General features: G+C 39.1%; 1 protein-coding gene across 1 annotated transcript in view; it reads right to left on the bottom strand.

Moving 5' to 3' along the window:
- spred2a (sprouty related EVH1 domain containing 2a) overlaps positions 1–18,767 on the bottom strand; it is a 40,127-nt gene that overhangs the window by 16,721 nt on the left and 4,639 nt on the right. The window contains exons 2-3 of the mRNA XM_036557327.1: positions 2,953–3,136; positions 152–320 (exon numbers count right to left, since the gene is read on the bottom strand). Coding sequence (XP_036413220.1) covers positions 152–320; positions 2,953–3,136 — 353 coding nt within the window. The remainder of the gene's footprint in view (positions 1–151; positions 321–2,952; positions 3,137–18,767) is intronic.

The raw sequence follows: 18,767 nt of genomic DNA on the forward strand, positions 1-18,767 counted from the left end.
TACTGTACCTGTATAAAACATTAACAGGCATTCATACTAGGGGTGGGTGATACGGCAAAAATATCACGATACTCGAAGACGTTTTCAGGAAACACAATACGTATGACTGTATTTTGTTTTTCTGAAGTTTGATTGATGACTCCTCACTCACCATCAGTCAGGTCCTCAATGGCTTTCCTGACCCCGCGGTCAAAGGCTCTGGCGTCTGCCGGACTCTGGAAGGTCAGGCCGCACTTCTTATTGTCCACGCGCCAGTGGTGAAAGGTGGGCGTGGCCTTAGTGTAGACCAGGTCCTTCTTGAGGAAGCACTTCAGGATCACCTACACAGCACAGGTCAGAGTAAGAGGAATGCTCTCCACTGCCTGCACAATTGACCTCTCCAGGCTCCACCCACAAATAAGTTCTTTACCAAGCAACTGTTGCTAAGTTAGACAAGCTTTACAGAACACTGGCAAAATCCCATTCAGCCTCATGAGAAACTGCAGCACACAACTCGACAAAACACATACAGCTTTAAAACAGAATGTTACTCAATTGTAGTTTTCGTCATGTAATTGAGTTTTTTGATGGGTTAAACATCTGATTGATGTGTTAATCATGGGATTCAACTGTTTTAACGCTGCTAGCCTGAAATTTTGGGCCAAACCTGAATACAGCTGGAGAATTTTCTGTCTAAGCCCGATCTGACACGACACACAGCACCAACTTTTGAGTCCGAAACTGACCCGAGCCCAACAATGCTCTGTCCGCAACTGGCCCAAACCGGCCCATCAACTTCCAAAGTGCTGAATAAAACCCGATATTTTGGTGATAAATGATTGATAGGCTAGGTGAAGTCACTCGCTTCAACTGTTGTAATGTTGCTTGCTAGCTATTTAACATTAGCCATGTTTACATGCAGCCTGATAATCTGCTAATAATCCAACTAATAGCTCAATTGGAATAGAATACGTCCATGTAAACACCTCAATCGGAATAGACTAATCCGACTGAATTTCTGTCCGACTGAACGAGGTGGGTAATCCTGTAAATAATCCGTTAAATAGAAGAATAATAACCGTGTAAACGCTTGTATCTGATTACATTCCCTATCAGAAAGTTTAAGTCCGTTCTGATCATGTTCGTCACGTCATAGCGGAAGTTTATAACTGTTCAACATGGCGGAGCAGAAACTGGTCTGCAGAGGAGACGAAGTTTATGCTCTGATCTTTAAAAGACGGCGGTGGGACGGACCTCCAGCTTATGTGTCTCAGAACGTGACGTCTTCCTCTCGGCCTTCTTTAATAAGGACATGTGAAGGACGTTTTCCTGAGTCTGACATCATTTTAAAGTAATTAAAAACAAAAGCACTGCTCACTGCTGCTCGTCTCACTCTGACTGGACTCACGTGATGCTCGCTGTCATGATAACGTCTACACTAAGTGGTTCTGTACGTATGTGAGTAATTTTGAATCAGATTATTTGTAGTGTGATGTAAACAGAGATTTTCCATCATATTGTTGAGTAGAGTGAGCAGACAAATACCTCAGTCTTAACCTATAATTGGTGTGTATTCAATCAGAATGGCAAAAATCATTGCATGTAAACGTAGCCATTGTAACCTACATGGCTGCTACTGTAGCACAGCTGAAGTTACTCTGTGCCAAGGGTGTAGTGTGGGCCTGTTTAAGCCTGAGGCTACCTAGATTGATCACAGGCCTGTCCAATCAAATGGGGAAAGAATATTTATTAAGCTAAATTTTTAAGATCATGAAATTTTGATCATTATACTCTCTGCCAAGCTCCACCTTCTTTTCTCAGCCCCCCAATCACTGCTCAGCAACCGGTGCTATCTGGTATTTCCAAATGAAGTCAAAAAATGAAAAACAACACGATTTGCTTTTGACGATTTGTAGGTGGAGCACAGACAGGTCAGTTGGGTTTATTTGGATATGAAAAGAGAAAACTGAACCCAGGTCACAAGATGTTCTAACCACATACTGCCTTGATTACACAAGGTTTGGTGGATTTCAGTTGAGTTTGGCAGCATTGTGCCAAGTGCCTGGGGACATCATTTGTTTGTAGACTGTAGATGCCTTAGGCCAGCACTAACTAAAGTCAGATCTGGGTTAAAATCAAGTTTACAGCTTCCCCCTTAACCCAAATATAGTTGATCTACCAAGACATGTTTGGTGTCTGAAGTTTTGCACTGGAGCTATGAGGCTGATGTAGCTAACAAGTAATGAAAGCTTACCCCTCAACAATTAGCACCGCATCTCAGATAGACTTTACTTTTCCCCCCAAGGTCCAAACAATGTTTCTGTGGTGTTAAATACCAAAACAGTCGTAATTCATTTTTACATGACCACTTTCCAGACTCTCTTCATCCCTTAGAACTAAACAGGCTGATTTTGTTTCTGTGCCTTTAAGACTGATATATGTAAATTGCCTCTGTTCTGACTGGCTGCCTTATATTGTGCCTCGTTCAAAAAGCAATCCGAGCTGAAACACCACTTATAGCTTCGGCATGAATGGGCGGGGCTAAAGCTGTACAGCCGAATATATATATCAATGTGCTGGTTTTTGTGACAACACAAAAACAGTAAAATTTAAAACAGGCTTTTTGAAGTTTCCATATATAGACTGTAGGGACTGGAGTGAACAGGGCATTTTGAGACCTTAACAATGTTTACACACTATTTATATAAAAAAACAGTAAGGTTAATGTATCTTTTCATGATATTGGCACTTTAACAGCTAAAGTTAAACTGTTAAAGATGTAAATATGCCATTTGCACTAGTGCTTCTCCTTAGTGCTTCCATTACTTGTTAGCTACATTAGCCTCGTAACTCTAGTGCAAAACATGAGAAGCAGACTTCAGACACCAAACATGTCTCAGCTGATCGACTACAGTTTGGGGTAAGGAAGAGCTCGCTTTAAACGTGACAACAGATAAACAAATAAACACGCACCTGTTTGTCTCGGAGTCTCTCTCCGTAAATGAGGAAGCCGCTTCGGCCGATGAGCTCCAGGTCAGCCGGAGCCACTTTACACACTCCGACTCGGCTGAGCCCGCCGCCCTCCTGAGCCAACCACCCACCGCTCGAGTCATCCCGCGTCATCACCACGGCCTTCACTCGCACTATATAACTATCACTGCAGAGAGAGAGAAGCAAAAATAGATTCAGAGTCGGAAAGTATAATAAACCTGCAAAAAGTAACCAAAAAAAAAAACAAATAACCAAATAAAATCACACGGTTTACTGTATATGGACCATTGCTGACATACGGTTTAAGTTACTGAAATAGGTAATGCATCACTACACAAAATATATCACAATTTTACCTTTCAGTTTTCTTGCTTTTGGCTACATTTGTCACAATCATGAAATATTCTCATATTAATAATTTAAATGTCTTTTTTGTTCATTTAATGCAACTATTAAAGTATAAACCTAAAATGGTCAAACTGGCTGATTAGCAATGATTAAAATTTTTTTCCCGAAACTAAAATTCAGGACACGCAAGAAAACCAAAAGACAAGTTTCTTTTATGTATAATTCCCCATTTTATTTATGCTTTTGAATTAAATAAAGTTGACAGTGCTCCAAAGCCGATAATCACCATGCTGGAAAAGAGAACTGAGAGAACTCATTTAATTTTGAACAGCTTTCTAAATAATGTAAAACTAAAGTTGTAAAATTATAAAAAAATATTACTCAAATACTCAGGCCAACTGCACAGAAATGCACCAAACTGACCTTCTGTTTGTTGTGAATTATACAGACAACTGTGAGAGCTAACAACTGTGGACAATAACTGCGGTCAGCTCAAAAAATTAGGATAAGCTCAAATAATTGTGATCATGCAATAATGTAATAATTGACTTTTTATGTCACATTTTATTCATGTGGAAATAATGCACACATCTGAATGAAGTAAATTCAGTGCATCACTTTTTTTCAGTGGCAGCCTTACGAACCTGTCTGGATAGCAATGGATAGATAAAGTGTATGTATGACATTAGTTAAAAAAGGTGAAAGACAGGAAGAGAGACAGACAGATAGGTGAGAAAGAGACATCATTCATTACTCAGCCATACTCAGGGACTTTTATCCATCACACATAAGAAGAGTCACTTTGGGAACTGCTGAAGCTAGGCCTTGGCGATACTGAAAATGAATTAGCACAAAATTTTCTAGTTAAAAAATTTGATTATCAATTATATAATTATTATATATATTTATTTTTTTGAACATTTACTGTTTTAATGAAAATCTTTGCAAAACCACATATAATATACTGAGAAACCCAACATCTTTTGAAAACTACTTGTCGTTGCAATAAATGTACATTCGTGAGCTTCTTCTGGTGTAGATTCATGGCAGCTCGCGTGTTAATAGCGCTCCCTGCTGGAGGAACTTAAGACTGTGCGTGGTTTCTAATGCCATGTTAAAAACCAGTTGTTTTCTGTTGTTATAGCAGAGTTTTCATAATTCGTCTAACCATCGGGACACTTATAGAAAATATAAGCTGTATAGAAAATACTGCAAATTTTACTTGGTATAACCACAAACAGCAGAAACAGTAGGGAATTTACTCTACCACAGCATTTTAAAGCCCCACTCAGCATTTTAAAGCCCCACTCAGTTTTAACAATAAAACATTGTGTATGTATTATTTAACATTATTTATTGGCTTTTTCTGATCCATTTCCTGATTGTAGATGGAACCAGAGGAACTTTCTCTCCAGGTCTAGAACTAGCTGATTCGGGAAAACCTAGCGAGTCGCACCGTAGCAAGCTGAAGGTCTAAAGCACATCAGTATTTATTTTTGTTTGGATGCACTCAAGCTAAACTTTATATATAGTAAAATGTATAGAAGGTGAAGAGATGTGTGCTAAAGCATTACAGAGCGTAGCAGAGAAAACTAACAGACAGCTTCTTAACAAACCTCTCCCTCTCTCTCTCTGTTGGTGTGTGTGCCCGCATACTTCTTAAACGGGAACCACAATTTCCCAACATATTTACAAGCTGTTTAACGGCAAATTAGCTTCTCTAACTCTCTCAGTTCTTTTCCCAAACAGCAATTTTTACACATCGGCATCGGATTACTTGTCCATTGTCGACAATATCCGATTACATCGCCCTATCGCCCAGGCCTAGCTCGAGAATCAGAGTGTACAGAGTCTAATGCAAAGATCACATTAACAGCTGTCCTCTGCGCAAACACAGTCTAATCTAACTGTGGGAAAAGTGACCAATCACAGCCTCGGAGCTGTTAGGCAAACTCTGACCTCCTCGAGCCGTTTCCCTTCAGACGTGCTGGGTTTGCATAGACATGCAGCCAAAGGCATAAGCATGAAAATATCAACCAAATCTCCTTCCAGCACGGAGCACCAGCTGTCAAACACCAGAACTTACAATACGATAATTTTTTTCTTATTTTTCTTCAATTCTGTAACTTGATCATTTTATCCCATTCAACAGAACAGATAAACTAATTATACATGATAATGGATGAACTGAAAACAGATTACACTCAACTTCATCTTTAGTTTCACCTGATAAACCTTAGCGGTTTTAGTGCTTGATCTGATATGTTAGGACTTCAGTTCAACTCCTGAAGTCCTAACCAATAAGAGAGCTTGGCTGTATCTACTTAGACACCACAGGGAAAAATACTGATTGGATAATTTTCCATTGGGAAATAAGCCATTTTGTTTCCAGCCAAATCTTTATAGTAAAATAAGAATATTACTGCAATACTTGTAGAGTTTAAATACAACAAACATGATGATTATATTAAAGAAAATAAAAAATACAGATGTTTTTTTATTTCACATCTCAGAAGGCCTAAGAAGGTCTTTATTGTTCCAAACTGCTGAAAAGAAAAACACTGAAAATCTCTGAAAGCCATTAATTATATGCACAATTTAGTTACTTGTCTTTTTTTTTACCTTTGATCCTGCAAAATCTAAGCAACCAATTAAGTCAATTGGCACAGTCTTAGTAATGGAGGTCCCTGCAATTCAGACTTCAGTGAATAAACGCATTAAAATCTCTCTGTTCAAATGTGGTTCCCAACAAGCGTGTAACCCTACATGACCCCTATTGACCTCTGGGCCTTCTGGGCCTGCTTCAGGGTCATCTTCCTGACCTCTCTTGGCTGTTGCTAATAGCGACACGCAGGTAATGAGGGCTGTGATACAAAAGAGAATCAGTCACTGGAAGAGGAAGACACTCGTTACGCAAATGTAACCCCATGCTTGGCAGGAGCGTGGGAAACACTTTTAACTGAACGTCCCATTTTCATGTCTGACGTCGGGGAGCAGATCAAAGTGATGCACCTGAACAGTTCAGCTCCTGATTAGGTGGTCCAGTGTTTACAGTGGAATGATAAGAACATTTCTTATTTCTTAATAAAGAAATCACTGTTTTCAGTGTGGGATCTCTAGGGTTTTTTTTAAACACATCAAAAAATTCCTAATTCTGGTGCCTTTTCCTGTTAAAATATGCCTTAAAAATAACATTTCAACATTCTATTTTTATAATCAACCAATAAATGCTTTAAACACCAGGAATCCACTTCCTACTGATATGGATACCGATACTGATACTTGATCCATAACTATCGTATAAGTTGTGATTTTTATACAATTCCACTTAAATACAAATCCAATTTAATATTTTATTTTGGGAAAGCTGTGAAGAGGTGTCTGAACTGTTGATTTTTATCTTGCTTGTTTTGGCTGCTGCCTCATAATTTAACACCATCATGAGATTCATTACTGCTCTCTGACTGGACACACCTTAGTGTGTTCCTGGCTATAACAATAAAATTTTATATAGAAGTGAAAGGGAGCAGATAACAATGTTTTTTTTTTTCGTTGGTCAGTATGTTTGTAGTCCATCCCCTCTGCTGATGTACATGAAATAACCAATCATCGACTGATATTTTGCATCATAACTTTCAGATAAAATATCAGACAAATTATTAACAGTAAGCTTTGATTGGGAACTAAATCTCAGTCAAGGCCAGTATCGTAATAATAGCTTTCATTTAGGTTCTAACATCAGGCTAAGACTGGAATATTAAACATCAGTTAGGTTTCGACATGCATCACAAATAAAACGTATTAAGCTAAGCTTGAATGAATGGAATTCACTTGCTGGGTTAGTATATGTGTATATATGTATGTACGTACATATATACAAACATTTATGTCCCCATCGCCAATACCGATACGAGTTTAAGTACGTTATACGTTCACGGCACTTCACACTTTGCTTCATTAAAGATAATATATCCTCTCTGGCTTCATGCACACACTTTACAACAGAGTAAAACAACTATCCACTGTTTCCCTATGAAAACATTTACCAAGATTTACGAAATCTGAACCGGAACATCGTCGGGTCCCAACCTTTACTCCTGGAATGGGGTTCTGGTGCGTTCCGGCTCTTTTCCACCCCTGGTTATGTCATTTTTAGGAAGAAAAACTATCGTTTATCAGTGGCAGTAATGCTAACCCATCAGCACTCAGTGGCAGTAACGCTAACCAATCAGCACTCAGTGGCAGTAATACCAACCAATCAGCACTCAGTAGCAGTAATGCCAACCTATCAGCACTGAGTAGTAGTAGTTCTAACCAATCAGCACTGAGTAGCAGTAATACCAACAACTCAGCACTCAGTAGCAGTAACACCGACCAATCATCACTCAGTAGCAGTTACGCCAACCAATTAGCACTCAGCAGCAGTAATAACAATCAATCTGCACAAAGTAGCAGTAGCCCAACCAATCAGGATTCAGTAGCAGTAATGCTAATCAATCAGTGCTCAGTAGCAGTAATGCCAACCAATCAGCACTCAGTAGCAATAATGCCAACCAATCATCACTCAGTAGCAGTAACACCAACCAATCAGCACTCAGTAGCAGTAACACCAACCAATCAGCACTCAGTAGCAGTAATACCAACCACTCAGCACTCAGTAGCAGTAGGGCTGGGCGATAAAACGATAACGATAAGTATCGTGATATAACTTTTCCTCGATAGAGCGATACGACAGGTTCCATAAATGTTGGATATAATACACCACTCTCACACTTCCACGTTTTAGCGAAAGCCCTGGTGGCGTTTTCTACTGCAAGGAACGTGACACTACTCTGCTGTCGCCAGGAGAGGGCGCACTTCCGAATTTTTCGACTTGATTAGAGAGGGAGGGGGCCACGAGTAAAAAAGGGTCGCCAAATATACTTTAGCAACGGCTGAAACGCGGAGTTATACAGTCCCTGTCTGAGTGGATGTTATCGGCGATCTGTTCTCGTGTGACTGAGTGTGAGTGACGAGGTCAGTGGTGTAACCGTACTTTCCTACAGCGATCTCACCTCTTTCCGTGCATCCTAACAACTTCAGCGGTGTGAAATCACGTCTGCAGCGCCGTGTTACAGCGCCAAACCGTCATATTTTAGTATTAGTGCATTCTCGAGCAAAGAAAGTGAAAGAAAGAAGTGAGTTCATGTTCGACAGTAAACTGAGGAAGCTATGAGGCATTGGAGAGCGGGAGAGCGCTGTCTTTCCAGGCTAGCTGTTTTTAACTTGAAGCAGCGCTTCGGCACAACACGGTGAATTGATGATACGGTAGATCAAACAAGACACAAAATCACCGCTTTCAGTTTAAACATGCCTAAAAGGAGGACTCTGTTTGACTGGTGTGAGAGATTCACACTGCAGATAATGCTTTTACACAGCGAGCGTCAGATATACTGCGGTTCACCCCTTAAACTACTACGGTAGCATAGAGAAACCCAGTCGTCTAGCTGGTGTCTGAATACTGTGATCTGCTCTGACATGGATGGAGGAGTGACAGCAGTGACCTACCGAACCGAGTTGACGATGTTGAGAAACTAAAGAGTTTAGCACTGTTGTTGGCCACTTGTTTAGCATTTGTAACGGGGTAGCCGAGCGCTCGACACCAGACAGCTAAAAATAATCTGTTTTCTTTCTTAAATCATGACTATTACAAAAAATGCAGCTGTGCTTTTCAAGCTGATAAAAACAGCTCAGAAACTTTCTCCCCACTCTTCCATCACAGATTAGTGAAATGTTCCACTGTTTGCCGAGTGTTTGTCATGATCGGACCATAAGTGATAGTTTAAAACCACAATTAACCACCCAGAAGCAAAATCAGCCTTCAAACGTGAAAGAAATCATGATTTGACATTTATCGCGATATGTATCGATATCAAACGATATGAATTTTGTTTATCGTGATAACGTTTTTGGCCATATCGCCCAGCTCTAAGTAGCAGTAATGCCAATCACTCAGCACTCAGTAGCAATAATGCCAACCAATCAGCACTCAGTAGCAGTAATACCATCCACTCAGCACTCAGTAGCAGTAATGCCAACCAATCATCACTCAGTAGCAGTAACACCAACCACTCAGCACTCAGTAGCAATAATGCCAACCAATCAGCACTCAGCAGCAGTAATACCAACCACTCAGCACTAAGTAGCAGTAATACCAACCACTCAGCATTCAGTAGCAATAGTGCCAACCAGTCAGCACTCAGTAATGGTTATGCCAACCAACTGGCACACAGCAGCAAAAACGCCAACCAATAAAGACTCAGTAACAGTAATGCCAACCAATCAGGACTCAGCAGCATTAATGCTAGCATTCTATTGCCCAAAACCTGTATGCTGAAGAAAAACAAAAAGACACTAGTCTGTTTTCTTTGATTTTTTTTAATGGAATGCATCCTTCTACTTTCCAAAACTACAGGAAGTTCATAAACAATTGACTAGAAATGCTTCATTTTTTTGTTTTTAGCTGTTCAGCTCCTTTCACCTCCGGCTTAACTCAATGTAAATGATGTAATTAAGTATGTAAATAGGTAATTACATTTGAACAGTATAGCACAACAACATTAATAAACCTAGACTTATAAAGACGGATGGACACCATAGAAATGCATGTTATCAAACAAGCCTTTCTGCATGTCTGGTAACGGTAAGTAATAATCGGCTTTAGCTCTGTTTTTTTCCCCTCGTTTGTGGAAAGGAAGGAGGTTGCCATGACAACGGCTGCTAAAAAAAGGGAAGACTTCCTGTTGTCTTGTGCTCATGGCTCCTGATGCTAGATCAGCGTTAAGCGCAGCATTAGCAAGGTAGAAAATCTGTGTCCAGCGTCTGTGTGTACATGTGCCTTTTTTCTCCTATCAGTTGTGAAAGGCAGGCAGCACATTGCTTCATACAAGTCCATACAACATCAACATTTACAGTACAGGTGCTGCAGGGCTGAAGATCTGTGTCAGTAGTAACAAAGGTGAATTATTTCAGTGCTCTACTGTATTTCCAGGGCTACAGTGTCCACAAGCACTGTACACTTCAGGACAGTGCTGAAGACCACTGCTGGTGGAATTAGACATCGAGTTGCCAGTTTATTAGAAACTGTCTAATCTGTTGCTGCCCACTGTTGAGAATGGTTCACCACCCAAATAATATCTGATCAGTGGTGGTCCAATGATGGTCCCTTTGATAGTTGGTAGGTGTTTCTGATAAAGTGGCTAATGAGTGTAGCTAAAAAAAAGTGTTTTTAATAAACTGGCGTTTCAGTATACGTATTACAGTGGATGTGTTTCAACAGATGTTTCATATTCTGTTTTTGGCCTAATGTTAAGATTTGGCATATTTCATATTGCAATACTGCCCTGATGTTAAAACTTAACTGTTATCCAATATTCAAATCTTGGCCTAACATTAGAACTTAACTGATGTTCAAAATTCCAATTTTGGCCTGATGTTAGAACCTAACTGATGTTTAATATTTCAGTCTTGGCCTGATGTTAGAACCTAACTGATATTTAATATTCCAGTCTTGGCCTGATGTTAGAACCTAACTGATATTTAATATTCCAGTCTTGGCCCGATGTCAGAACCTAACTGATGTTTAATATTTCAGTCTTGGCCCGATGTCAGAACCTAACTGATATTTAATATTCCAGTCTTGGCCTGATGTCAGAACCTAACTGATGTTTAATATTTCAGTCTTGGCCTGATGTTAGAACCTAACTGATATTTAATATTCCAGTCTTGGCCTGATGTTAGAACCAAACTGGTGTTTAATATTTCAGTCTTGGCCCAATGTCAAAACCTAACTTATGTTTAATATTTCAGTCTTGGCCTGATGTTAGAACCAAACTGGTGTCTAATATTTCAGTCGTGGCCTGATATCGGAACCGAACTGATGTTTAATATTTCAGTCTTGGCCCGATGTCGGAACCTAAGTGCTGTTTAATGTTCCAGTCTTGGGCCGATGTCAGAACCTAACTGATGTTTAATATTCCAGCCTTGGCCTGATGTTAGAACCTAACTGATGTTTAATATTCCAGTCTTGGCCTGATGTCGAAACCTAACTGATGTTTAATATTCCAGTCTTAGCCTGATGTTAGAACCTAAATGAAAGCTATTATTACGATACTGGCCTTGACTGAGATTTAGTTCCCAATCAAAGCTTACTGTTAATAATTTGTCTGATATTTTATCTGAAAGTTATGATGCAAAATATCAGTCGATGATTGGTTATTTCATGTACATCAGCAGAGGGGATGGACTACAAACATACTGACCATCCATCCATCATCTAAACCGCTTATCCTTCTGGGTCGCGGTGGGGTGCTGGAGCCTATCCCAGTTGACATTGGGCGGAAGGCAGGATACACCCTGGACAGGTCGCCAGTCCATCGCAGGGCAGACAGACATACACATACATTCACACACACCTAGGGGCAATTTAGCATGTCCAATCAGCCTGACTGCATGTTTTTGGACCGTGGGAGGAAACCCACGCAGACATGGGGAGAACAGGCAAACTCCACACAGAAATGGCCCTGGTCGCCCAGCCGGGAATCGAACCCAGGCCATTCTTGCTGTGAGGCAACAGCGCTACCCGCTGTGCCACCGTGCCGCCACATACTGACCAACGAAGATATTGTTATCTGCTCCCTTTCACTTCTATATAAAATTTTATTGTTATAGCCAGGAACACACTAAGGTGTGTCCAGTCAGAGAGCAGTAATGAATCTCATGATGGTGTTAAATTATGAGGCAGCAGCCAAAACAAGCAAGATAAAAATCAACAGTTCAGACACCTCTTCACAATATTTGACACAACTATGTCTATTTCATTGTAATGTGTGGTACTAAACACACTGTACATTGTAAACTGTAACACTGTAATGTGTTTTACTGAATGCTGAACATTCTAAATTTCAGAATTCCAAATTTTCAGTGTCTATAATCTAAATTTTAAATTTCATTCTCATGTTTGTTTGCTGCTCTTTTAATAGATGCAGCTCCAAAAAGTAATGAAATATAAATTTGCTACAGCACTAGTTCAGCATAAACCCCTGCCTTTCTATTCGTTTCTCAGTAAGACACATTTCTGTTTTTAATCTAAACTAAAAAACATCATAACGACAATAAAATGACCTCAGTCTTTACATACGTGAGCATATTGCTTGCTCACTATGTACCGTAACCTGGCTGTGTACTATTTATGTTGTTTAACTTTCTCATCAACTACAGAGCAGCTGATACCTTGTGTTGATTTTACCTCAGTGTCACTCACTCTTACTCTCTCTCTCTCTCTCTGACCCAATCTATGTCTCCCCCCTCACGATGAACCACAATGATCCCTGCACGTGGGGCTGGGCTGGATCAATGCACACCCGGCTCTCTCCATCTCTCTACCCCACTTATCCTCTCACCACCATATACCCACAGGCTGACCAGGTTATCCAGGGCTATGTGTGAGCTGTTACACACCTTCAGGCTAGCCTCATTGACCACACAGAGCCACTCTTTTAGCCAGCACGTTTCATCGAGGCAACACTGAACCACAGCTGACACTGGGATTAGCCCTACAATTTGATCTGTCTATCCACCTAACCACCCATCTATCTATCTATCTATCTATGTATCCAAAATAGATTTGCCAAATCTCTCTGATGTTATACCTCTGCCCAATGACCACTTGGACAGGCTCCAGCTCCCCCCCTGCGACCCAGAAGGATAAGTGGCTAAGAAAGTGTGTGAGTGTGTGTGTGTGTGTGTGTGTGTGTGTGTGTGCCTGATGTTATAAACCAAAACAAAATGACAATATAAAAGTTTAGCTACCTAGTTATCAGGAACAATTAATCAAAACATATTAATTAATCATTAATCAAAAATAAAAGATATGCTAGCGTTAGCCCACTAGCTTATTTTCGCCTGTAGTCCCTGAAGCCCAGTGTCACAAGCTAAAATAACTGACCATTTTTACAATTCTAGCAAGCTAGCTGGCTAACAGGAACAGTGTACATGAATAAACAACAAAAGTAAATAAGCTACTTTTAGCCACCTGGCTAGTTTTATAACCTGACATAAAATAACTGACAATTTATACAATACTGGCTAATTTCCAACTGTAGCTCCTGTAGCTTGACGTTAATAAGCCAAAACAAAATAACAGACGACTCAGAAAACTCAAGTGAGAATTATGTTTCAAATACAACTCAATTACTTCTCTTTTCGCAAACTGAATGACTGCACATGTGTGATGGGGCTGGATTTACAGCCTTCTTCCTTTCCAGTGACACTCATGTTGCACTTCGTTCCACATGGAAACTGTACTGAATCCAGATGTCACTGAGAAGTTCATGCCAGCTGGGTTTATTGAGACTAAATCAGCCCTCATAATCAATAGAAAGCAGTCAGTTCTTGAAAACACAGAAAAAGAAAAGCAGAGTATGACCATTTTGTGTTTGTTCTGTATTGCAATTATAATGCCACATATTGTGACTGCAGTATTCCTTGAAATACATTATAACTCAGCTGTGAACCCTTGATATGACTGCTTATCATTTTGTATCATTTAGACCAAAATGATGGGAATAGCTACCATCCAAACTCCCACATAAACACCTTTGAATGTTCAAGATGCTCAAAGCACACAGTAAAATATTCAGTTATTGCTTAGAGGCTCATTGTTAGATTGCAGCCTTCTGCAACATCACTACTACAAAGGCTGATCCAGTGATGATTATCAAATAATATATTGTGCTTACTATCAGTGCAACACGATACAAAGTAATGCATTTATAGTAATGCAATTACTTACAAAGTGGCATAATGCATAACAGTATAATAAAGCAATAAGTCACGAGAGGCCATGGGTTACTGCGATTTTATCACGGGAAGGGTGTTCTTAGGCACAGCACAAAGTAGCTTCCTTTTCCTTAAATAGTGCACTACGTAGGAATTTATACTGGATCCTGCAGCCCAACAGTGCAAAATACAGCTAAGAAATAGTCATTTGGGACTCAGACACATCTATACTCGATATATGGTGCACTATTTGGCTGTAGAGGCTAGAATTTCTAAACTTTCATAGTTAGCACACTATTTAGGGAGTACAGAGCCGTTTGGGATTCAGCCTGAGTTTGACGCGACTTCTGACTGAAATGCAATTATTGAAGTGACATTTTCTAGACTTTTAAACTGCTGTTTTACTGTTAATTATACTGCAAGTACTTTAATTCATGCCTGAGACAAAAAAACGGGTTCTTACTTCACCAGTACACTCGGTGGTCCATGCGAGTAGCATGAAAGTCAAGGATTATTCCATTCACAGCAGAAGGGTTTTTTTGTGCCATGGCGTAGTAACACACTATTCAGTTGTTGTGAGGCAGTCACAGGAGTGGTACAACGTGGATTTTACAATGGCTTGAAACGCAGCTTAGCTAATCAGATTTTAGAACCAAAACTATCCGTTTTATGAATTCTTGTAATCACAATACAGTTACTGACATATTAAGAATTATGTTACTTGCGTTGCTCATGTCTCTAAGAGTACAATATCCATATTGCGCAGTGCATTTAAAGCATACATTTCCTCTATATAGATTATCTGTGTCTGTCCTTTGCATTTGTGCATGCTACCTGCAACAGCTGACTGCGTGACTCTGACTGTGAATATAGGTGAGCATGGGAATCACTGTAAACTCTGCAAACAATCTGTCCACACATCTAATCATGATAATATTATTACCAAAACTTAGAAAACCTGTGTTACATCAACTCCACTTCGCCCAATATCATTCTGACATTGAGTGACCACAGCTATTGATAAAGGAGGGTGTTCTAAAACAGGAAAACACTGGCCAGTACAGTGTGTTTGTTGGTGCTGGGCTGAAAATGCTGGTTGATTTCCACCAAAGGTCAGCATGCTGACTTATTTATCTTATCACAGGAGTGAATTAGGAGAGAATTTATACTGGGGATTGGTCTAATACACTTCCATGTCAGGGCACAGCTCCAGAAATATACGCACACTATCAGTTTTCTCCTAATAATGTGAATTTCTTATACCTTGATATGAATCCCTGATATGCAGTGGTATGCAAAAGTTTGAACACCCCTGGTCAAATTATTTTTTGTTGTTTTATTGAGTGAAAATAAGTCAACACTCGCTCTACAGAGTAAACACTTAAATAAGGCATTTTTCTGATAATTTTAGTGCACAATTTCTATTCACTGCTGAGTTTAACATTAAAACAGTCAAACATAAAATGTGCCTTAACTTTTGCACCGGCCACATTTTTTGTCACAGTTCTTCCCCAATGTGTTAAATTCAGCAAATAAACAGTAACTATACATCAAAATATGTGTTCTCTGTAGAGGATGTGTTCTTACTTTGACTTAGAAAATCAACAAAATGTGATTTGACCAGGGAAGCCAAAAATTTGCATGTGACTGTAGAAGTGAAATTTTATAATCTACTTCTCTTAATTTTAGAATTCCACTGTGGTTTGTTGAAAAAAGTGATGCACTGAATTTTAAAATATATTACAGTAACACAATTATGTTATATTTTTGGCAGTAATCAGGTTGATGTAATATATTTCACTCATGTACATGTTTAAATCAAGAAAATTCAATGCCTTTCTTTTTCAGTGTGAAGTCTGATCTTACATCCGTGCACAAGAGCCACGTCCAATCACTCTGCAATGTGACAAAGCCCTGCGGAGCCGGAGGTCATTATTGGAATAGGATACAGGAAGCAGTGGGCGTAATGGCCTGAACAGGATGTGGAAGTGTTAGTGATGACCCACTTCACACATGCAGGTTAGACAATCTCAAATGATATCAGGCCAGTTCTGGTAGCAAAGGGCTTTAATGCTTAAATGTGTGCCAGTAAACTACATAACACGGCGTACGGCCCATTAAACCTGCACGGACTCACTCAGATATATAGAATGGTTTGATCTTAGCTTTGCGAACTGACAGATCATCAAAGAACATATAAGCGTTATAGGAACCGATTCTATGATCTGTTGAGTGAACACTACAACCTGTCTGGGGCTGTGAAAACCCCTGACCCGCTAGTGTTTTATTCAAGTAGCAAAACATTATCAATGTGATGGAAAGTGAAATTATGAAACTACTATTATATCTTGATACAATGCAAAAAAGTAATCTATTAATTTGGAGGCACATATATGTCTGTGCACATACGTCAGTGTGAGTCACTAGCAGGTTTCAGTCTAGCGGTTAAAAACTAGTGGTTAGCACATGGCTGTGTAATATGTTTAAAGCTTCCAAGTTAGGTATTCGATTGACTTTAAAAGGTTCCGCTCTAAGATTTAATGAAATATGGCAAACCTTTTGTACCTGTGTGAACAAACTTTCCAACTTTACTGTCCCTGAGTAAAATTTAATTATTGTACTAGAACGTTGAACCGCATCCACTGACATCTAACTGAGGGGCTATCTGATCCCCACTAAAGGCGCACCATTTCTTCCCTCCCACCCCTTTCTGAGTTATACAGAATATTCTCATTCATACTAGATCCATGATTTAGTTGATAATGGATCCACATTTAATTTTTTTTTTCTTGCTTTATTGCTCTGCACTTGTTGGTTGTTTGTACTTGGTTGCATGTTTATACATTTTACAATAAAGATTAAAAAGAAAAAAATGGCTTCCAAATTACATATATATATGTGGACAGGGGAAAGAAAACTTCACAGATCCAAAAATAATGCATTCAATTGGAGTTTGTTTACAATTTTGAAGAGACTTGCTAGCAGGCTTCAAAGTAGCTTGCAAAAACTTATCTTGCGTGGCAGCCCATAATCTGCATGGTAGCCTAAAGATTCCAAGTTATATATCTGTGAACAGATGAAAATAGAAATAAAAAAAAACCCCAAAAAAACAACAGTCCTGATTTGATAACGTCCAAAAAAGTAATTGATTAATTATGCACAGGTAGGTTTGAAGATACTTGCTAGGTGGTTTCAAACTAGCTAGCAAAAATATTCTTATTTTGTTGTCTATAATCTGTGCTGGTGGGAAAAAAGATACAAAGCAATAATTTTATCTTAATAGGATCCAAAAAGTAATCCATTCATTAGGAGTTTGTTCACAGGTACGTCTGAAATGACTGCTAGCAGGTTTCAAACTACCTTGCAAAAACCTCCTTTTACTCGGCAGCCCATAAACTATATAGTAGCCTAAGAATTTGTGGACAGATGAACATAGAAATAAAAACGCAACTGTCCTATTTTGACAACATCCGAAAACAGTAGTCAATTCATTAAACACAGGTAGGTTTGAAGTGACTTGCTAACTGGTTTCAAACTAGCTAACAAAAATATTCTTATGTGGCTGTTCATAATCTATGTTGTAGCCCAACACATGGAAAAAAGAAATACCAAAGCAATAATTCTGTCCTGATAGGATCCAAAAAATAATCCATTCATTATAGTTTGTTCACAGGTAGGTCTCAAGTGACTTGCTAGCAGGTTTCCAACTAGCTAAAAACAGTTTGTACCACTTTAGAATAAGACTACCTTTATAAGCGGTTTATGAATGGTTTAAAATGAGTTTATTAATGGTTCTTAATTAGGTCAGAAACATCTTAAAAATCATGAGTAAACAGTTATAACACATGATTAAAAGGGGAAAACGTGAGCTGTTATATCCGATGAAGATGAGTTTCAATGCTGACTGATGGAGAAGACAAAGTAAGATACGCAACCAGCAAGAATTGTGGTCTAACTACATGCCTAAAAACGATGGTTCTTCAAGGGTTCTTTAGTAAAGAAAATGGTTCTGTATAGAACCATGAACACTCAAAGAACCCTTTGCATGATTAAAGGGTTCTTTGCATCGTGAAATGGATCTTGAGACTGATGGAGAATAGAACCTTTTGGAAAAGGGTTCTATACAGCACCATAAAGGGTTCTTCTATTGTAACCGAGCCTAACAGTAGAAGAACCCTATTTGGTACTATATAGAACCCTTTTCAAAAAGGTTCTATATAGAACCATCTACTGCACATTCTCCATTAATCTGAAGAACGCTTTCACAATGAAAAGAACCCTTTGATCATGCAAAGGGTACTCTGAGTGTTCGTGGTTCTATATAGAACTTTTCTTCACTAAAGAATCTTTGAAGAACCATCTTTTTTAAGTGTGTATATGAATAAATGTGGGTTCAAATAACAGATCACTGTTGCCCTTTTTATATGTGTGTTATAACTGCTTATTATTGCCGTTTAAGGTGTTTATGACCTAATTAATAACCATTAATAAACTAATAATAAACCATTCGTAAATGCTTTATAAGGGTAGTCTTATTCTAAAGCGGTACCAACAGTTTAACTTGGTAGCCCAACTGTATAAAACTCTAAGTTATTTGTTATACGGACAAATGAGAAAAAGGAAATCTCAAA

Source organism: Colossoma macropomum, unplaced genomic scaffold (assembly GCF_904425465.1).
Source record: "Colossoma macropomum unplaced genomic scaffold, Colossoma_macropomum, whole genome shotgun sequence".
Lineage (NCBI taxonomy): Eukaryota > Metazoa > Chordata > Actinopteri > Characiformes > Serrasalmidae > Colossoma > Colossoma macropomum.